General features: G+C 37.9%; 1 protein-coding gene across 1 annotated transcript; it reads right to left on the reverse strand.

The window, feature by feature from the left end:
* Nucleotides 1-22,817: 22,817 nt before the first annotated feature.
* On the reverse strand, nucleotides 22,818-23,228 carry LOC142177425 (uncharacterized). The gene has a single exon (XM_075245949.1). It carries the CDS (start codon nucleotides 23,226-23,228, stop codon nucleotides 22,818-22,820), a length of 411 nt encoding a protein of 136 aa, XP_075102050.1.
* Nucleotides 23,229-23,620: the final 392 nt, after the last annotated feature.

Here is a 23,620-nt window from a genome sequence, read left to right on the forward strand (position 1 = left end):
TGTTTTAAAAAGGGTTTTCCCAAAACTGAGCATGATTTACGAACTAAATGATTTCTATACTGTGTTGGAAATGTCCTGTATTTGTTGTAGCGTTTTAACATTGTTTACGTGTTTTCTTACTGCTGAGCTTTCATTTACTTTTATTACTTACTGAGTTAACGTACTCACATTACTCCCTGCACCTTGTATCCAGATTCAGGTATTTCTAAACCCAGTAGCGGGTGTTGTTTGCTCAGTGGCAGAGTCATTGGAGTTAGCAAGGTAGCTGCCCGACGTTCGCATCCCTGCTCTTCTCCCTCTTGTCTCCCTCTTGTCTCCCTCAGATTGTTCTTAGTATATTTTTAGACTCTTCATTGTATTCAGAACTTAGTAGATGCTCGTAACTTGTGACACCCCGATGTCGGGCTTGTGTAATTATTCCACACTGTTCATTTAGACTTACATTATAAGATATCTGATTGATTAAAGGCTTAAAGATGATTATTATTGATTAAATGGTTAATTCGGGAGTTGTGTCGGCTGTCCTGTCGCACCCCCTTTTTTCCCTCCGTGGAGAGACCCGGGTTTCGACATTCATGGGAGGGGGGGGGGGGAGGGTAATAACTCATTTCCTTTTGCGAATTGGGTATTGGAAGAGTCGCCACCTAACAGGTTATGGTGTGTTAGGGCACCTAGAGTGAGTAACTCTTGGAACTAGTTTGCATTACCAGAGATTAGGGTAAGGGCTCGAAATGACCTTGAGGGGAAGGTGTTAGACACCCCTCTTGGTCCACAAATGTGTGTCCCGACCGAACTTATATTCACGAATTAGTCCATTAACAAATAAATACTTGAAACAGACAATTATAAATAAAACATGTTTGTATCACTCAAATAACAAGGCGAAGATTTTGAACAAGCTGTATGCGTATAAAACAAAGTTTAAACAAAAGGAATTTTGGGAAAAAGGGGGAGTCCTAGGTTGGTTAGCCTATAGGATCGCCCCACACAATGTCCGGTAAACACTCGTCAATGAGGGGCTACACGTGACATTAGCGCATAGTCATCATATCGCATATCTACCCTTCCCACCCCTTTAGTGGTCATTAAAACGAGTGTTGGTCAGTGATCTCTATTGCGTGCTGTTGCCCGTCCCTTCTTAATGGTCCTGGAGGAATTTTAGGACCTCTACCTATAGGTAGTTCTAGACGAACCCCTAAGATTTTAAAGGTGAAAATACTAAGGCGACAAGCAAGAACAATTAGGACCTTAGCACATAAGATAAAAGGGATCAATTAGAGGCTCAAGTTTACCTCATAAAACAATACACATAGGCAGCACGACTCAAGCACAAATAAGGGCCTTTTGTTAAACAATATCCTAATGCGTGATGTCTAAGTGAATATCAAGACACAGAAGATAGGCAGTTTATTTTATAAACTCAGAAGTAATGACCCTATCAATTGCCTACTGATTTTAAAGCCTGTGAAAATCAGAACGACATTAAGCCACAAAAACATTTTCAGAGTTATAGGATTTAGAAACGCCCTATAGGCTTGCCTACACGCGGAATAATGATAATTACGTTTTATATAGTAAAACATGGCAAATTTTAAAATAGTCTTTTGGATCCCTATATGCATGCTTTCTAATAGTGAATTTAAAGTAGTTTTTGAAAGAAATCATTTCAGGGAAAATAAGACACTAATTAGACCAATTTTGAAGTGAACTAATCTTGGACTGGATTTAAACTAAACTGGTTTGAATCTATAGGCAGAATTTTTGGTGGTGTCCCCTATAGGCATGATATCTAGTTGTTTAAAACTGATTTTAGAAACTGGTAGGCATGAAAACACATGTAAATATCCCTCATAACAGAAGTTGGATCGGATTATATCCTATAGGCATGGCATCTACTTGTGATATCGATTTTAAGACCTATAAACATGATTTCTATTATTGAGACCTATAGGCATGATTTCTAACATGATAAGGCAAAACATAGCAAAATATAAAGTCCTATAGGCATGTTTTCTACTTGGTAAGGAAATCATAGCAAAATATAAAGTCCTATAGGCATGGTTTCTACCCGTATTATCCCACAAACATGTAACTACCCACCCTTTTTCACTAGTTATCCCAATATTCGTTTATAAATTATTACAGACCATATGAATGAATTACATCAGTAGATAAGAAAAATAAGAAGTTATTCTATAGGGAGCCTACAAATAGGTCTAGGTTTCCAAAGCCTCCAACAGCCTCAAATGCCCAAATTCCATAGACAATATCATTGTCTAGATGCATCAAAGTTCCCTAAGGATCTCAAGGATCCCGGGCAGTGCTTACACCTAAACTTGGTAACCAAATTGAGTAAGTGCAGTGTGGAAGGGCCAGCCTCAGTGTGCCAGAGTTCATAGGGTTCTCAAGAGGATCCCAAGGCAGTACACACATTGGAGGGGGCAGAACCTAATGACTTAGGAATAGAGTGAGAGTGTTTGACATAGTTTGAAAGATTTCAGTAGGAAAACAGTATTAAGACATTTGCTTGAAATGGTTTTGTAAAAAACATAGGGAGCTAATAAATAATACAAATTTAAAAAAAGGTAAGTGATCAACAATCAACCAAACCAAATACAGAACTAGAAGAAGTTCATCAGCACTTCAATACATAAAGTCAAACAAGTGCACACATCCACTTAGAGGGTAATGGGAATTTGGGGTACGCATAGGGCACATAGTAAACATAGATACACATAGGTACAGAACCAGAGGGGCCCTTAAAAGGGGGTCAAGGCTTTTTAAAGTATAGCATGAACTGTAGAGTTAATACAGAATCAAGAAGCTTAGGATAGCCAGTTACTTTACATAGGAAGGGGGGCATGCCAGGGATCAGGAAAACATAGACACATTAAGACATACTAGAAGGGGATGCTAAGGAGTATATAACATGCAGTAAAGAAGACATACTAATTGCAGGTTGAACAACAAAACCATATTAGAAACATGACAAATTGAAGTAATAGGAGAAGCATATTGTTTTTGGGACTTGAATTAAAATTGGAACATACCAGTAAAAGGGGTAGTAAACACAAAGTGAAAAAGAACCCATTAGTCAGCCTTGGCTTGCAGCCGACTGACTTTAGACAGTAGTAAGTGACCAAAAGAGAGCAGAAAGCTTTTTAGTGTGAAAGAGAGAGTTTTTGAACCAATGTTCATGTGTTTGTGTTAATGAGAGTGTGTGTATATATAGTAGTTCGAAATTAGATAAAAATAAGGCAAGAATCATAGTAACATAGTAATTGTGGAACCAAATACTAATCAAAATCAAATCCATGCAAGTACTCCTTTAATTAAGGGGTAATCAACCAACGGTAATAGGCACAAATAATTAAGGAAAGAAATCAAGTAGAGCATAAGGTACAAAATAGACAATTAGGGGTAAGTACATATGGGTTCAATTAAGGAAACAACTAACGAAGAATCAGTAAAATACTCGGCTAAACAAATAAGGTAAGAAAACAAAATAAAGTTGCAGAATATGGAAATAATCAAAAATCAACATATAGTAAATCATGGAATCAAGGATTCGAAATTACTGATTTAAGGAGAGTAACATGGGTTCCCATGAATAAGCAAATAAACAAGCTAAAACAGGAGAATCGAAAGTCTAAAGGGAAGTTTTTCAAATCAAGCCAAGAAACAAGGAGCTTAGAGGTAATCAAGAAGAGAGTCATGAGTCAATGTTTCAGCATATAAATAGAGTAAGATAGGAGTAACCAAACATAACAAGCAAAGAGGCGAGTCTTGACTAGTCAAGACGAACACAAGCACATAGAGCTGATGTAAGTTAGGCATGAGAAACTCAGTAGAAACACATTCGAAGCGAGATAGTCACAGAAACTCAAACAAGAACATGCCAGTCACAAAATCAAACGAAGAAACCTAGAAAAATTAGGGCTTTCAACATAGGCGAGTTGAAGAGGTAGTAAACTCACAAAATCAGTCGAAATATGCAAGAAATAGAAGTTTAAACATAAAAAAATAGTTTAAATAAAGTTATAGAAGAAGTTCCGAAAACCCTATTTTTAGAAGAAGACGAAAAGCACTTGGAATCAATGATTCTCGTAAAAGAGTTCCAAGGATAGTGTAAAACATCAAAGAAACAAACTAAATTGTTATAAATTTGTATAGATCTAGGAGATGTAGGCAAAAATTAGGATTTCAGAAGAAACCCAAATAGAGATGAAAGAACCTATCTAGAATCCCAAGGATCGTAACAAATACGGCGTGATTTTGCTCGAAATCACATTGGAGTAGCCAAGAATAGATAAGTGACGAACCCTAGATGCAAGTCGGCATGTCCTTGGGCTCTTGAAGACCTTAGAGAAGGCAAGATTGGCATTAGAGAAGCCATTGGAGGCTTAGGAGTTGATGAGAGATCACCGGAGAAGACCGGAGAAGAGAGGTCGGCGGTTAAAGGGGCTAGGGTTAGGTTGAGTTACTGAGAGAGGAGAGGAGATGAAAGAATACAGAGGCGGCGAGTTTGGGAGAATGAGATAGGGTTATGGTCGTTTAGGATTAAAAAGGAGGGAGTTAATACGGGCCGTTGATCTCTTAGATTAACGACCATGATTTAATTAGTTCTGGGTCGGGTAGGTGGGTTTAGGATTTGGTTCGGGCAATTTAATACGGAATTGGGCCGGGGTTGGGTTAAAATTAAGGCTAAAATTTAAACTCCGTGCCCAGTCAAACAGGTTCACATAAATTGGAACGAAGGGAATAATAAATAATAAATAATTTCTAAAAAATAATTTCATGTACTAAAATGATTTAAAATAGATTTTCAACATTTTAAAAATATAGAAGGTCGATTTTATGCATATAAATGTAATTATACATTAATGGGGCCAATATTGCAATTATATGAAATTTTAGCTTTAAAAATACAAAATGCAATTATAAAAATGCATAGAAAATATTTTAACCATATTTTGGCATAAATATAGAAAATAAATGACTAAATCACCACAAAAATAATTTGAGGGATAATTATTGGGGATTTTATGAGTAAAAGAGAAGGAAATAAATCAATTTAAAATCTTTAAAATTATAGGAAAATTATAAAAATCTTATGCATGCTTATATATGCATATATATGCTATTTTGAAAGTATTTATGCATACTAAAAATATATAGGAAAGGATAAAAGAGTTTTCGGGTAAAGAAATGATGGCCAATTTTGACCGGGCGGGATGTTTTGGAAGGACAGAGGCCGGACTCCGGTCTTTGAGTTGCCTACATATGCCTGGCTTTACAGGAATCAGGCCATGTGTAGTTCTGGATTCATCTGCAGAATATGCCGATGAAATTACTGCAAGAACGGACACGCGATGCGGAAGCGGCTACGATGAGCGGTTATGGTAAGCGGTTAAAGCTCGGATGGTTAGAGGGAACTGGAGCGAGATCGCTCCTGCTAGGGTAGCAGTTGCCTGCCGGTTATCTGCAGATAAAGAGATGCTACAAACCCGTATTTGTGCGAAAATTTAAACATGATGCAGATTCCCTTTAGACCATGAAAGTTGCCTTCAGACGGTTAAGGATGACGTCCTCGGACCATGATGTCCTGGGCCATGAATTATTTAGTGAGGGATTCGTAGGGCATGAAATGATGTTCTCGGGCCATGAAGATGGTGCCTCCGAACCATGACGTCTTTGAATAATGATATGCAAATTTGAGGGATCCTCAGGCCATGACATGGTGTCTTCCGGCTATGAGGATGATGCCTTTTAGACTATGACGCCTTTGGATAGATTGACAATATTTCAGCCCATGATATGCAATGATATGGTATTAGCAATACAAGGCTTAGTCTTGTGAAATAGAGGGCAGAGCTTAGCCCGATTGGAAAGCAAATAGATCATGCTAGAAATAGAGCAATATTCGTGTCGAGGGACATTGCTTAATCCCATGCAAATGGGGAGGCATGACTTAGCCTCAATGCAAGTATGGAGTCAGGGATTAGACTCATGCAAATAGGGGGGGGGATTAGCCTCATGCAAATGGGGAGGCAATGATTAGCCTCATGGAGTCAAAGATTAGACTCATGCAAATAAGGAGTCAGGGATTAGACTCATGCGAATAGGAAGGCAGGGATTAGCCTCACAGAGTCAAGGATTAGACTCATGCAAATGGGGAGGCAAGGATTAGCCTCATGGAGTCAAGAATTAGACTCATGCAAATGGGGAGGCAAGGAATAGCCTCATGGAGTCAAGGAATAGACTCGTGCAAGTATGGAGGCAAGGATTAGCCTCATACAAATGGGGAGGCAAGGATTAGCCTCATGGAGTCAAGGATTAGACTCATGCAAATAGAGAGTCAGGGATTAGACTCATGCAACTTGACATAATACTTAGTTGATTAACGCTCCAGTTTCTTAGTTGATTACTGACCTTCTGGCACATGTTGGTATTGGCTGGATTTGCTCCAGAATTTTGAGGACCCTTGTCACACCTCCTTTTTTTACACTCGAGGGTATATAAAGGAGTTTTTCCAATTAAAGTGACATAAATCGAAATGAGATTATTTTATTTAATTCTCAGAGACGCCACTTGGAATAGTTTATTTGGTGTCCCAAGTCACCGGTTTATTTTTTAAATCCCAAATCGAGAAATATCGACTTTATTTAAAAGTCTGCGAAAACAGAAATTCTAGGTAAGGAATTCTGTTAACTCGGGAGAAGGTGTTAGGCATTTTCAGGTTCCGTGGTTCTAGCACGGTCGCTCAACTATTAATAATTGGCCTAATTATCTGATTTATTACATGGTTTAAGTCTAGTGTGCATTTTTAACTTTATAACCGCTTTTAATATTTATGGAATTAATTTTGGGAACAAGTCACGATGTCGTACACTTGTCGTTTTGGTACACGTTGCAAACCGCGCTACATGAAATGTACCCGCGATTTACGACATGTTTATTTTATTATTATGAAGTTATGGTCAAGTCACGTGAAACGCACACTCAAATTGGGAATCACGTATCATGACTATGCCACGGAAACCGTACCCATAATCACAATAATTTATTATCGTGCCGAAAGCATTCTAATATATTCATGATTTCTTTATTATGACATTATTCTGTATGATTCACCACAAAAACACCACGTCGAACAGTTAAAGCTATTTCTTCAGATAAAGCAATAATAGTCACGTCTTAAATCAATGTTTAGGGATTCAGCTTTGGACAATTTTGACTTCTTGAATTGAGGAGAATATCAATTCCTAATATTGTAACCAGGGAATGCGCAATAAAATGGACTACCAAACAATAATAACAGGAAAAAGACATAAAAGTGTGAGATACTATTATTATAGTGGTTAAATGGATAAAGTACTGTATTTTAACTTGATCAATTTGGTTGTTATGAAAATTTTAAAACACGAAGCAAAGGATGTTGAGTACAACTAATTGTGGATTTAAATGAGAGTGGCTTACTTGAAGCAGGAGACAAGCCATAGCCAAGAATGCTTAGAGAAAGCAACAAAAACACAAACTGCAACACTTAACCAAGCAACAGAGACAATCACTATAGCAGTTTTTGAGACCTTCTGATTTCCACGATCATGAATAGCAATCTCAACGAATCTGAACAAATAGAACAAAGAGCCTCCAAACACAGTCTTTTGCAAACTCTCCGATATACATGAACTTCAGATGGACTCGATCGGAACTAATGAACTACGACCTCGTCCGCAACCTCAGACTCGACTTAAAGCTTGTGTTCCAAGGATTCTTCGGCTAGAATTTTGGTAGTATTTTGACACCGTTTCACGATGGAATTAGTAGCGACTTGAGCTACTGTTTCAGGGTCGTTTCTGGGTATGTTTCGCAGCAAGTTCTGTTGCATTTTGTGGCTGGTGTCGCATCAGAAGTGAGAAACGGTGGCTGCCGGTTCTCTTGAATTGGGTGAGGTCCCTTTTTCTTGAAAATCAGATTAGAAAGGGAGATCCCCTTCTTTGGAGTGGCCTGCCGTTTTCTGTTTTTGTCTCGATCTCTCTTGCGTGAGTGAGTGTGCATTTTTTTTTGGAATTCAAAGATCTAGTGCTCTTAGCTAGAGGAATTCAAGGTTTTGATGACAGAAGTTTATTGGATTTAAGTCCAAAACTCGTCCCTTCAGAATTGCCGCTGATTTCCTTTTTGTGTAGAGATCTTTTCTTAGCTAGGTCTAAGTCTTGAAAACTTAGGGTAAAGTTTCTATAATTGAGTATTTTATATGGAGGTGGAAAGGGATGATGACCATTGAATTAGAAGGAAAAAGATGGTTAGGATTAAATCTTGCACTTAAGTGAGTTAATGAGTTGGGAAGAATGAGCTAAGGGTAATTGGGTTGGACCATGTCTTTTTGGGTTTGAACTTTGGCTAAAAAGACCAAATATGTAATGTATCTATAAAAATGTAAAAATCACACTAAATTAAAATAAACTAATATAAAACTAAATACTACGAGTGAAACTAATTTTTTGAATTTTCAAATGTTATGATACTATAAATATAAATATACCAATTAACTTTAACCTGAAGATGAAAAAAATATTTTTTTGTGATAAAAATAAAGTAAAAATTAAAATAAAATAGTGAAAATAGTACTATTAGACCTGAACTAATATCTAAACACTATGAATGTGAAAATTATGTGGAGGGTCAGATATTACATGTTTACAGCTGTCCCTCTTTGACTGGAAACACGAAGAGTTTTCACATAAAGAACAATGAGACAGATTTTTTGACCCGACTCTTATTTAGAGAGACCAAAAAATAAAAAAAAGGAGAATGTGACCGAGCCTTGTTATCTGAGCTGCATACATATCCTTGGCTATAAAGGAATCAGGCCACATATAGTTCAGAAGTGAATGAGGTGATGGAGTGTACCGAGGTGGAGAGTCGAGTGAGGTTCCGTTCCGTCGAGGTTTCGGTCCGCGGTCCTATTATTGCATCAAAAATTAAAATTGAAAAGACTAACTAATCCTATCAGCTACAAGTTACAATATTTCTATCTATGAGTCTTCTGATGCTTGATCTTGAGTCTTGAATGGTTTTTCATGCAGACTTTGATCTGAATCTTGATGCTTGTTAGCTGCAGATGCTGGTTCTTTCCTTTTTCAACTTCTCGGATCAAGGCGGGACATGCAAAGCTTGTGACTTCAATCACGTCTTGAGCAGTCCACATCTTTTCTTCGCTTCTGCACTTTGAGTTCACTTCTTTTTCTTCTTTTTTCTTTATTCTGGATTGAGACTCATTCTTTTGATCGTCTCGAACCCTGCGCCTCGAGGTAAAACCTGCTCAGACACCAAAACCAACAAACGAACGAAATTTTTCTACCCTAATTTTCACTAGGAAAATTTTGTGAGTTATTGTAACAAAATTCTAAACTACTTCTTTATTGAAAGCAATAAAAGTCAGGATTGTGTATCCTTAAGAAAAAGAGATTAGGGAGTGGAGACCCTATATCTAAAAGGAAATCAACTAGGGATTGGAGGTCCTAAGTTGGAAAGATTACCAGGTTATGCTGGCATCAACTAAGGAGTGAGACCCTATGCTGGAAAAGATTACCAGGTTATGCTGGCATCCACTAGGGAGGGTGACCCTATGTTGGAAAAGATTACCAGGTTATGCTGGCATCAGCTAGGGAGTGAGACCCTGTGTTGGAAAAGATTACTAGGTTATGCTGGTATCGGCTAGTGAGACTACTGAATTGTGTACCTATGCTAAAATGAACCAAGAAGGATTTTTTTTTTGTTTTTTTTGTTTGTTGAGAAAATCAATTTCATTTTTTTTTGTTGAGAAAATCATTCTTTTAAACAAATTGCCCCAACGCTTTTTTTTTTCAATAGCATGAAAAATGACTTTTTTTTAATCGAGACATCCTCTTTGCTTTTTTTTTTTTAATTTTCTAGGAGAAAATTCATCAGACTAGGCTTTTATATCGAGAAAAATTCATCAAACTAAGACATCTACCTAGGAGAAGGTTTATCAGACTAAGTTTTCTATCTTAGGAGAAAGATTCATCAGACTAAGATTTTGATCCTAGGAAAAAGTTCATCAGATTGGGTTATCTATCTTAGTAGAAAAATTCATCAGACTAAGATTTTGATCCTAGGAGAAAATTCATCAAACTAAGTCTTTTTTTTTTGGTATCTTAGGAGAAAGATTCATCAGACTAAGTCTTCTATCTTAGGAGAAAGATTCATCAGATTAAGATTTTGATCCTAGGAGAAAGTACATCAGACTAGGTTTTCTATCTTAGCAGAAAGATTCATCAGAGCTGTCACTCCTTATTTTTTACACCCCGAAGGTATATGAGAGTTTTTCCAATTAAAGTGACATTATTCGTTTAATTAATTTTTTTAGAGTCGCCACTTGGAATAGTTTATTTGGTGTCCCAAGTCACCGGTTTATTTTAAATCCCAAATCGAGGAAATTTCTATTTTTATTTAAAGGTCTGCGAACCAAAAATTCTAGATAAGGAATTCTGTTAACCCGAGAGAAGGTGTTAGGTATTCCCGAATTCCGTGGTTCTAGCACGGTCGCTTAGTGATTATTACTTGGCTTAAATTGTTTAACAACTCATTTTTAGGACCTATGTGCATTTATCATTTTACCGCTTTTAGTCACTTGATTTATTCGTAATTAAAGAATTGAGTTACGCGTACGTATACTCTTTTCTTTTGGCGCGTTGAAAATCAAGTCACACAAACGTGTCCATCATTAATAATGCTTTATTTATTTTATTAAGAAAAATTTGGTTGAAGTTGCTTGAACGCATCCCTCGAGTTATTTTAGAATTAAATTCGCAATTATGTTATGCGAACGTATACGTAATCACAATAATAGTCTAAATCGAGCCTAAAGCAAACTACGATTATTCAATTTTTAAAAGCAACATTTGTGAGGGCCATGGATGATTTAATTTATTTATGGCACACCTCAAACCTTTTCTATAAGTGTTATTCTTGATCTAACCTTATGAGGGTCATGAATTATAAATTTTGTTTGACATGACACACCTCAACTTGTTTTTTTTAATTATATTTAACTAAAAGAGCCTAAAGGTTCAGATCTTAAAGTGAGTCTAATTCCCTTATTACAAGTATGTTTTGATTAATATACATAGGCACTTATTAAGGGAGTTCTGGGACGATAGCAAACCCACAATTATTTAGAGGAGATCAAAAGAAGAAGGGCAAAGAGATTGGGCCTAATGTTCATTTAAAAAAAAGCATTTGTATTGAACAGAAAAATAGCTGCAGGTGGAATGCTGAGCTTCATATTAAGGCAAGTTAAGTGACAAATAAAAATAGAAAAGGGCATTTGGGCTCATCGTTGGGCCCAAACGCGATGGTAAGGCAGAATCCCCTTAGTTCGAGCCTGACTCATGAGAAATGCCCAATTGGGTCAAAGTCAGGCTATACTTGATTAAAAATTGCATACATCTTTTGAATTTATAATACCTATCTTTTCTAAATAAATCACTCGTATAAAAATAAATTATAAAAGGTTTATACAGAAGACCAAATTGTATTAGTTCTACAGCTCTATGCTAAATCAATAATTAATCTCCAACAAACAATGCTGACCCTCCGTTAATGCAATTACTCCAGTCTATGAAATTTGGTGACTCAAAGACAGTTTGAAATTTCAAGGCTAGCTACAGAGCTAGCTTGCAAATCTACAACCACATTGCCACAAATGAAAACAAAGGTGATAAACTTGTTAGAAGGAATGTTGTTTTCCATACATCCAAATTCAAAGAAGATATGTGATTAACAACTTTTCTAAAATCATTTTTTCCCAGAAGCAAATGAAGGTTTACTGAACCTTCACCCTATAGATATACAACAATAAACAATCCAAACATATGGTAATTCCCAATATATCTGAAGCCAAATCACAATGCTGCATGGAAGTTCAAATTACTATTATATGCAACGGGATAAACATATGACAATAAAAGAAAAATGCACACATTTGTTGCACAAAATTGGACAGAGGCATGACTATAGCTTTAATAACAGAAGTTGAAAATTAGCATGGGGTTTAATACATTTTGATTTGGACATTCCTCTTATTTTTATTTGGAAAAGAAGGCTACAAATATCAATTAACCACAACAAATGCTCATGTTAACACACTTACAATCAGATTAGCTAAGTTTAAAAGAGATTAATAAAATAATACAAAGGGAACACTCATTCATTACACATATCTTTGTAAATTTTGATATTTTGATAACTTATAAAAAAATTACATAGGAGATCTGAAACAGTACCTTGAAGAGTAAGAAGCAACAAAGAAAATAAGGAGATAAATAGTTGAAAATCCAAAGATGGAACAACAAACGAAAGCAGACAGAAGCAGCAGTAAATCACAGCATAGCAAAACCCCAGATAAATCAGGATTCCCAAGAGCAAACCCCAACAGTCTTGAAACCAGAAATTCCAGCCAAAACTCAAGGAAAAAAAAACCTCTACTTCAAACCATGTTTTCAGCAAAAAACCAAAAGAAAGAGAAGTTTTTGAAGGTTTTATAAAGTTTTCTGAAATCTGATCTTTTCAGAAGAAAGGACTTTTTGTGCAGTAAAATGATTCTAAAAGCTATTTTTAGAACTTTTTTCAAGCAGAGAATAATGCTCAATGTGTGTGTGTGTGTGAGAGGGAAAGTTTCCTTTTATAGAGTGCATAAAAAGCATCCCAAGAAAGGAATATTCTGACCTAATTCCTTATATTTCAGAATAGTACAACATTTCTATACAACTGTCTGTCCTTTTCTTATCCAATTCCTGCATTTTATGCTAAGGATAGGGACAACTGTGTTATTCTTAGAACATTCTGATATTTCCCTCAGTGTAAAACCTCAATTTGCCCTTTTAAATTCTGCTTATTTCATCTTTACCTAGACCTTTTTGGTCCAATTAAGTCCCTAAGGTTCCTATTTGTTGGCAAATCAGAACCAACACCACAAGACAAAAGTTAACACACAAGAAAAGATCAAAGGAACAGATTATTGAGCAACCAAACCCTTAAAATTAAACCTAAATTCATTTGACATGAACAGAATCAGAAATGAAACAAACACAGAAGAAAAATTTAAACTTAATACTAGTATGAGTTTCAAAGGAAAATTATTAAAACCTAATTAAAAAACTTAAACCTACGTACAAGTAATGAAACTAGCAATTAAAGAAAGAAAAATGAGAACCTAAACCATGCGGCTAAATTAGACGTAGAACCAATTGAAAAGAAGCAAAACCTTAATTTAAACTAACCAGACTTAATTATCCTAAATGCATCAAACTATGTTTAATTAAAATGATTAACTAAATAAACTTATTTTACTGAAATTCAAAATAACCAGCAATCAAAACAAGCAAGGTTGATACCTAAATGATAAAAATAAAAATAACTAACTAAAAGAAAAGAAGAGAAGAAATAAAAACAAACTGATTTTGGTCGGAAAAGCTTGAACAAACAGAGCAAATCAAAGGACGATGGTATTTGACGAAGTTTGGCCGGTCAGTGCTAACTTGGTCGGAATCTGGTAGGTCTTAAAATCAACCAAAACTAATGCTAATCGATTGTTCTTGTCAAGAACAATCGATTGGCATAAACTTTGGCTCAAATCGATCCTTCGAAACCGTTGAAACCAGATTAGAAATGAATTAAGGGTTTTCAGTTTTCTTTCGGAATCTCGAATTTGAAAATTGACAATGTTAAGGGTGATTTGAGGGAAACTGGTAGTGGATTTGGGAAGATGGGGAGGTGAGGATCACCTGGTATGAATTTGGGGTAATTTCGAGGAGTTAAGGTTTTTGGTTTGAATCTTAGATTCGAAATTCGAGCAATTCGGCAGGGATTTGGAAAAAACTGATTGGGGATTTAAGATGAGGAGGGGACGAGGATTCTATGGTGTAAAAGTGGTAGTGTTTGGAGCACCGGAACCGCCGTGAGGCAATTTTCGGTGGGTGGTTTGTGGCGGAGGCGGCGTGGGAACGAGGGGGCTGCTAGGGTTTCAAAAAGAAATGTGGACGAAGGTGAAATGAGGGGGAGTTCAATGGGGGTGGGGGGTCTGTCTTCGGACAGTTATATCTAAATGGCTGATCAGTTCCCAGCCGTTAGATCTAAGATGATCAAAGGCTGGGATCAAAAGGGGGTGATACAAGGTCATTTTAGGAGAGTGGGAATTGAACCAGGTAGGCTTGATTTTTTGGGCTGGGTCTGGATCGATTTGGGGAAATATTTGGGCCGATTTTGGTGTGGAATTAACCCAAATTTAGATTTCAAAAACCCTCTCTTCAATTCCTTCTTTTATTTCCAATTTCTTTTCTTTTTTTAATTAAAAATCCTAAAATTGAAATCCTAAATTATCTAAAAATGTGAAATTAAACTAATTAAATAATTACAAAAATTATAAAAGCTACTTAATCCTAAATTAAAAGAGAAAAATCAATAACCTAAAAATAAAAGGAAAAGTGTAAAAATGAAGCATTTTTTGTGATTTTGATTTTATAAAACAAATAATTATTGATTATTCCTAAAAAATATAAAAATAAAGCCTAATGCAATGCATGATATTTTGATATTTTTCATGATTTAAATAAAAATTAAACATGCACAGAAATGCAAACAATTAATAAAATTCTACAAAAATTCCTAAAAATGGCAAGTAATTAAGAAAAATCTATTTGCTTGGATTCAGTAGGAGTATTTCGTATAGGGCAAAAATCACATGCTCAGAGCTGCCTCTTTTTGCTCAGAAATATGAAGAGTTTTCGGGCAAAAATAAAATGAGCAATTAGGAGAAATTTTTGCCCGTTTGAAACTCCATGAGAAACATCTTTTTGAAAAAGTCTGACCAAACCTTGCTTCAGAGGTTGCCTATATATCCTTGGCTGTGAAGAAATCAAGTCAGTGTAGTTCTGGAGGTTTTGGTAGCTGGGACTACCAAGAAACTATGATTTCACTGCTGCTACTGCTGTTTCTGCTTGCTGAGCTCCTTATTACACCGACATAAAAGATGAAAATCTAAACTAGCTAAGCCTATCAACTACGAGTTACAAGATTCTTATACATAAACCTTCTAAAGCTTGATCTTCAGTCTTGGATGGTTCTTCCTGCAGTCTCTGATTTGAATCTTGATGCTCGTTAGCTGCAACCGCTAGTTCATTCTTCTTCAGCTTGTCGAATCAAGGCGGGACATGCAAAACTGGCGACTTCAATCATATCTTGGGCAGTCTGCATCTTTTCTCCGCTTCTACACTTAGAGTTCAACTTCTTTTCTTATTCCTTCTTTTCTTTTATTTGGGTTGAGACTTCTTCTTTTGGTCATCTCAAACCTTGTGCCTCACGGTGAAAAGATGTTTAGACACAAAAGCAAACAAAGGAACGAAATTTTCTGCCCTAATTTTCACTAGGAAAATTTCGTGAGTTATTGTAACTAAAATCTAAACTATTTCTTTATTGAAAGCAATTAAAATCAGGATTGTGTATCTCTGGGAAAAAAAAGATTAGGGAGTGGAGCACTATATTTATAATTAAATCAACTAGGGAGTGAAGACCCTATGTTGGAAAAGAGACTAGGGAGTGGAGACCATATATCTAAACTAAAATCAACTAGGGAGTGGAGACCCTATGTTGGAAAAGTGACTAGGGAGTGGAGACCCTATGCCTAAAAAAGATCAACTAGGGAGTGGAGACCCTATATTGGAAAATCGACTAGGGAGTGGAGACCCTATGTCTAAAATAACTTCAACTAGGGAGTGGAGACCCTATGTTGGAAAAACAGACTAGGGAGTGGAGACCGTATGTCTAAAATAACTTCAACTAGGGAGTGGAGATCCTATGTTGGAATAGATACTAGGGAGTGACGACCCAATGTCTAATATAAAATCAACTAGGGAGTTGAGATCCTATATTGGAAAAGCGACTAGGGAGTGAAGACTGTATGTCTAAAATAAAATCAACTAGGGAGTGGAGACCCTATGTTGGAAAATCGACTAGGGAGTAGAGACCCTATGTATAAAATAAAATCAACTAGGAAGTGGAGACCCTATGTTGGAAAAGCGACTAGGGAGTGGAGACCCTATGTCTCAAATAAAATCAACTAGGGAGTGTAGACCCTATATTGGAAAAGAGACTAGGGAGTGAAGACTCTATATCTAAACTAAAATCAACTAGGGAGTGGAGACCCTATGTCTAAAATAAAACTCAACTAGGGAGTGAAGACCCTATGTTGGAAAAGCGACTAGGAAGTTGAGACCCTATGTCTAAAATAAAATCAACTAGGGAGTGGAGACCCTATGTTGGAAAAACGATCAGGGAGTAGAGAACCTATATAAAAAATAAACTCAACTAGGGAGTGAAGACCCTATGTTGGAAAAGAGACTAGGGAGTGGAGACCCTATGTTGAAAAAGCGACTAGGGAGTGGAGACCTATGTCTAAAATAAACTCAACTAGGGAGTGGAGACCCTATGTTGGATAAACGACTAGGGAGTGGAGACCCTATGTCTAAAATAAAATCAACTAGGGAATGAAGACCCTATGTTGGAAAAGAGACTTGGGAGTGGAGACCGAATGTCTAAAATAACTTCAACTAGGGAGTGAAGACCTTACGTTGGAAAAACGACTAGGGAGTGGAGACCCTATGTCTAAAATAAACTTAACTAGGGAGTGGAGACCCTATGTTGGAAAAGCGACTAGGGAGTGGAGACCCTATGTCTAAAATAAAATCAACTAGGGAGTGAAGACCCTATGTTGGAAAAGCAACTAGGGAGTGAAGACCCTATGTCTAAGATAAAACTCAACTAGAGAGTGGAGATCCTATGTTGGAAAAACGATTAGGGAGTGTAGATCCTATGTCTAAGATAAAATCAACTAGGGAGTGGAGACCCTATGTTGAAAAAACAACTAGGGAGTGGAGACCCTATGTCTAAAATAAAATCAACTAGGGAGTGGAGACCCTATGATGGAAAAAAACGTAACTAGAGATTGGGGACCCTAGGCTACCATGTTTTTTTGAATTTTTCTTATGTTTTTTTTATCTTTTTATTTTTATTTTTTTTATTTCATAGAATGAGTAAATGCGGGAAAGAATTTTGGAGGGGACTTCCTTTTATGGATTGATGCTGTAAAGCTGCTTCTAGCCCTTGCGCAGTTTCTCTTTGGTTGCACTTGCTTCTTGGAAGGTTGCTTTGAATTGCACCTATTTCATATTTTCAAACAAAGAACAATGGTTAATTTGAAACGGTGGTTGGTTTTGTGGCCTTGATTGTTTTGATCTTGGCCCAACTCTTTTGATGAAAACCTCTACTGTTCGCTGGCTTTTTGGAGATCGATCTCTCTTCTAATACTTGGGATTTTGAGTTTCCAAAACTTTCAATACGGTGGTTCAAACCGTGTGGGGTTTTGGCCTTTTCATCTTATTTCGCCTTTATGGGCATTTGACTTTGGATTTCTTTCATTTTCCATAATTTTGACTTTGTAGCCTCGGCCATCATGGCCAGTCGAGATCGACTTGATGCACCTGCTGAGTTTGGGTGCTTATCTTTGAATTCGGATTTTGTTAAGCAGAACCCTGTAAAACCAATCTTGTCATCTTTTCTTTGTATTAGTTTTGGAGAAGAATTAAACCGAAAGAGATTTAAAGAAAAGTAAACAAAGGAGAGGATACTGAATTTAACAAGAGGTGTCCCTTTCGGGGGAAGAAAGTAGGACTTATCTGGAGTGCATGCAGACTTCAATAGACATGACATGCTTCTTAGACTGGATACCTGATCGGCGCAACCGTCCAATTTCTCATAAACCCAACCTAATTTGTGTCTTAAAATTGAGAAATCTTGTCGGGACTCTTCCAATGCCGATGGTTTTAGGGGATTCCCTCTTTTTGATCAATGGCACCCTTTGTGGGTTTTCGCCAATTGACCTCTCTCATTTCTCTTCTTACCGTTGCCTTATAGTGCTCTTTGCGAGTGTTCACTAACAAGACTCTCTCATTTTTAATTTCTCTGCTCGCCATCGCCTTATGGTGCCCGTGTGGGTTTTCACCAACAAGACTCTCTCATTTTGCTTCTCTCATTTTGATTGCATCAGATCTAAGTAACTATGTTCTCCAATTTTGAATATCTTTTACCGATTGATCGGAAGGACTTGAACATGATTTGGGGTAAAAAAAGAGTTTGTATCAAATTACAACTTTGGAACCATTCAGGCAGGATCATCGCTGAACCATTACAACATCTGCCCTAGTTTCACTTTGGGGGAATTTGGATTTTTGTTTTGGTATGACTGAACCCCAGAGAGAGGCTGCCTACATATCCTTTTGGAATCAAGTCAAATATAGTTTAGGGAAACTTTGTTTTTGATTTTTGTTTTGTTTTTTTACAAACGTTTTCAGGTTCCAAAGAGGGTAATCAAAGAAGGGTAATCGGCTCAAAGGGTTAGCAAAAGGGTTGAAGTGTTTGGGGTAGCGATAATGAAAGCCTTCGTCATCCGAATCGGATAATATTGGTACCACAAAAGGGTTAAACATAATACTTTTTGACCGCGTTTGCATTTACAGCTGTTTCAGGGTCATTTCCTTCAATGTTTCCCAGGTACAATTTTCCTTTTGGCAACAATTTTCTGATAATGTATGGGCCCTTCCAGTTAGGAGCGAACTTTCCTTTTGCTTCCTTGTGATGAGGGAGAATACGTCTCAAAATGAGTTGCCCCACTTCAAAGTTCCTAGGCCGCACTTTCTTGTTGTAGGCACGGGCCATTCTTTGTTGATACAACTGCCCGTGGCAAATTGCGGCCATCCGCTTTTCGTCAATCAAGGTTAACTGTTCTAGGAGGGTCTTGACCCACTCACTATCTTCAACTTCAGCCTCAATGATGATTCAGAGACATGGAATTTCAACCTCTACGGGTATTACGGCTTCAGTGCCATAAACCAATAGATAGGGTGTTGCTCTGACTGATATGCGCACAGTTGTGTGATATCCCAATAATGCAAACGACAACTTTTCATGCCATTGTCTTGAACTTTGTATCATCTTTCTCAGAATCTTCTTGATGTTCTTGTTTGCTGCTTCAACATCACCATTAGCTTTGGGCCAATATGGAATTCCGATGCGTGATATTAAATTATTTGCATATCTCCCTCATCAAGTGACTATTTAAGTTTGCAGTATTGTCCGTAATGATAGTCGTAGGAATACCAAAATGGCAGATGATATTGGAGTGCATGAAATCCACCACTTCTTTCTTAGTGACGGCTTTGAGAGTGACTGATTCAACCCATTTTGTGAAGTAGTCAATGGCAACCAATATGAATCTATGCCCTTTTGAAGCTTTTGGCTCAATTGGCCCGATGACATCCATACCCCAAGAAACGAATGGCCACAGTGCTAACATAAGATGCCGTTTTGTAGGTGGTTCATGAATCAGGTCACCGTGCACTACATTGATGACATTTTCGGACAAAGCTAAAGCAATCTTTTTCCATAGTCATCCAGTAATAGCTTGCTCGAAGGATTTTCTTTGCCAGGATGTATCCATTAATTTGGGGTCCACACACTCCTGCGTGCACTTCATGCATGATTCTTCCGACCTCTTGGGCATCCACACATGTTAACAAGTTGAGATCTAGAGTCTTTTTGTACAAGACCTCGCTGCTCAAGAAGAAATCGCTGGCAAGCCTTCTAATGGTTCTCTTTTGGTCTCCATTGGCTTGCTCGGGATATTCTTTTGTTTTCAGAAATCTCTTGATATCATGATACCATGGCTAAAAATTTGGTTCCATCTCAACCGTATTGCAGTAGCCATGCCTTTCCCAGATTTGGATTTCCAGCGGGTCAATGTGGAGATTGCTTGGATACGGCAATATCGAGGCCAAAGTAGCGAGTGCATCGGCTAACTCATTGTGAAAACGAGGAATGTACTTGAACTCGAATGACTTGAATTGCTTGCTAAGATCTTCCACATGTTGCTTATATGGAATAGGCTTGACATCCCGAGTTTCCCATTCTCCCTGAGCTTGTCGGATAATTAGATCCGAATCTCCCATGATTATCAATTCTTCCACATCTTGGTTGATTGCCATATTCATACCCATAATGCAGGCTTCATACTCGACAGTGTTGTTTGTGCAAAAAAATCGAAGCCGGGCTGTGGATGGATAATGTTGACCAGTGGGTGAGATCAAAATTTCCCCAATCCCGACACCTTTTGTGTTCACAGCTCCATCGAAGAACATTTTCCAAGCATTGGTGTCTTCTGATGTTACCTCAACTGAATTCACCTCATTGTCCAGGAAGTAAGTATTCAAAGGTGTTTTCAGCTAGGTGATCATCTAAATCCTGGGCTTTCATTGTCGTGGGGGTGACATAGACTATGTCAAATTTAGTGAGCAAGATTTGCCATTTTGCTAATCTCCCTGTGGGCATCGGCTTTTGGAATATATACTTCAAAGGGTCCAGCCTGGTGATGAGATAAGTGGTGTAGGCCAATAGGTAATGCCTAAGCTTCTGAGCGACCCAAGTTAGGGCACAACAAGTCCTTTCCAACAAAGTGTATTTGGCTTCGTAGCTAGTGAACTTCTTGCTCAAATAGTATATTGCCTGATCTTTCTTGCCGGTCACATCATGTTGCCCGAGGACACATCCGAAAAAATTCTCCAAGACTGTCAAATACAAAAACAAAGGCCTCCCAGGTTCGGGTGGGACCAAGATTGGCGGATTTGATAGATATTTTTTTATTTTGTTTAAGGCCTCTTGACACTCATCTGTCCATTTAATCACCGCATCTTTCTTTAATAGCTTAAATATGGGTTCAGATGTGGATGTTAACTGAGTAATGAACCGGCTGATGTAATTCAACCTTCCCAACAGGTTCATAACTTCTTTCTTGGTTCTCGGAGGAGGCAAATCCCAAATAGACTATATCTTCATTGGATCTAGCTCGATGCCCTTCTGACTGACTATAAATCCCAAGAGTTTGCCAGACGAAACCCCAAATGCACATTTAGCTGGATTTAGCTTCAAATCATACTTACACAGCCGCTCGAAGAACTTTCTCAAGTCCCGACATGGTCGTCCTGTGTTCTGGATTTGATGATCACATCGTCTACATACAACTCGATTTCTTGATGTATCATGTCGTGAAAGATGGTAGTCATAGACCTCATATAAGTTGCCCTAGCGTTCTTCAAACCAAAAGGAATGACCTTGTAACAATAGGTTCCCCATGGTGTGGTGAAGGCTGTCTTTTCTGCGTCTTCTTCATCCATCAAGACCTAATGATATTCAGCATAACAATCCATGAAAGATTGTATTTCATGTTTGGTACTGTTGTCAACAAGGATGTGGATGTTTGGAAAAAAGAGGTTGTCTTTGGGAGTTGCTTTGTTCAGATCCTGATAGTCAACACACACTCGAGTTTTCCCATCTTTCTTCGACATAAGAACCACATTAGCCAACCATGTGGTGTATCGGACCACTCAGATCACCCCCGCCTTCAACTATTTGGTGACCTCTTCCTTGATCTTGTCACTGATATCAGTTTTGAACTTCCTCTGTTTTTGCTGGACAGGGGGATAATCGGGGTAAGTCAGCAATTTGTGGACCACTAAATCGACACTTAATCCTGGCATATCATCGTAGGACCAAGCAAACACATCTTTGAATTCGAACAAAAGTTGGATCAATGCATCCCTAGTTCTTTCATCCGTGTGAATGCTTATCATGGTTTCTTGGACCTCTTCTAAACTACTCAAATTAACCGGCTCAGTTTCATTTAAGTTTGGCTTAGGTTTATTCTCGAATTGTTTCAATTCTCGATTTATTTCCTTAAAAGCCTCATCTTCATCATATTCCGGTTCTTGATTCATTATTTCACAGTTAGACAGCTTGCTATGATTTGATCATGAAGTCCGCAAGCATGTCATGTTATTTATGTCCGCATTATTAGAACTAAAAGGAAGAAATAAGAAAAGTAAAAAAAATCAGAAAGAATAAAAAAAGAGATTCATAGACGATGAAATATTGATTTCATTTCATTGAATTTGAAGATAGAAGGGTTTACATTGGAATTTTAAAGACAATAAACTAAAAGAAAATATTCGAGTTACACCCTGGAATAACTCGAAATGCAGAAAAAGTGGCAAGACTGGACTACCAGGATTCCCGCCTGACTAAGAACGGAGTAGCCTTCTAATTTTGCAGCTTGGCATCGGGCCCCATAAATTGCACCTCAGCAGTGCTCGCGCCTTCACCCGGCTGGACCATATGAGCTTCATATAACATTTACCTCATGGCTCCACATATGTCCTCAATTTCCTCAGCCGTGAAGGCCTCATCTTCTTCTTCTTCGGTGAACTTGGGCTTGACGAATGCTTTGTAGAGATGCGGGACTGGCTGAGGTAACACCCAAGCATTGCTCTTTCGTTCATCTTCCCATGTCATATCAGTTTCTGTGGCGTGAAAACCCATACCGAAGAACTTCTCACTGGTAGCTAAAGTGATAGGTTCTGTGATACCTTGCAATGATTCCCCGAGTCCCTTCCCAGGCTTATAACCACGCTTGATCATTTCAGTAGCGACCATGATGGATGCATTTGACAAAAAGGGTTGAGGACACGGGCTTCATTCCTCACATTGATCTGCGACCACAACCTCAAAAGCCTGATAAACTATGTACTCTCTACCTTCTCTAGCTTCGAGGCATGGGACTGATGGGTCCCGGTAAATTGATTGTTCGTCTTCTCAATAAACCACAATTTACTGATCTTTGTGTTCAAACTTCACCATTTGATGGGGGTAGAAGGTACGACCCCCACAGCATGGATCCAAGGCCTTCCTAAAAGAAACTTATATGAGGTATCCATGTCCAAGACCTGAAATGTCACTTTGAAATCCACAGGACCGATAGTCAAGATCAAATCAATTTCCCCTATTGTGTCCCTCTTGATTCCATCGAAAGCACGCATACAAACATTATTAGGCCTGATTCTCTCAGTCCCAATTTCCATTCTTTGCAAAGTTGAGAGAGGGCATATGTCGACCCCTGATCCACCATCCACCATGACTCTTTTTACATAGTACCCTTCACACTTAACTGTTAGATGAATTGCTTTGTTGTGGGCAGCCCCTTCCGAGGGCAAATCATTCTTGCTAAATGAAATCTGGTTGACTGCGAAGAATCTTTCTGCCATCCTTTTTGCTCCACAGTGGTTTCAATCGGAATATAGGCTTCATTGAGGGTTTTTATCAATACTTTCTGATGCTCACTCGAGCTTATCAGTAGAGACAAGAGTGAGACCTGAGCAGGAGACTTCCGGAGTTGGTCAATTACCTCGTAATCCGTAGTTTTAATTTTTCGGAAGAACTCCTCTGCTTCTTCGGCACTAACTGGCTTTTTGAGCGGGAAACACTTATGCTTGGTGTTGTTGACTTCTTCCAAATTGAAGTACATCCAAGATGGGTTGGTTTCATTTACTTTCCCTATGATTCCCTCCCTTTGTATGTTACAATTGCTCTATTGTAGTTCCAGGGGACTGCAGTGGGGTCTTTCATAGGCCTTTGTGGTGCGCGGCTAATGATCATA

Source organism: Nicotiana tabacum, chromosome 3 (assembly GCF_000715075.1).
Source record: "Nicotiana tabacum cultivar K326 chromosome 3, ASM71507v2, whole genome shotgun sequence".
NCBI classification, from domain to species: domain Eukaryota; kingdom Viridiplantae; phylum Streptophyta; class Magnoliopsida; order Solanales; family Solanaceae; genus Nicotiana; species Nicotiana tabacum.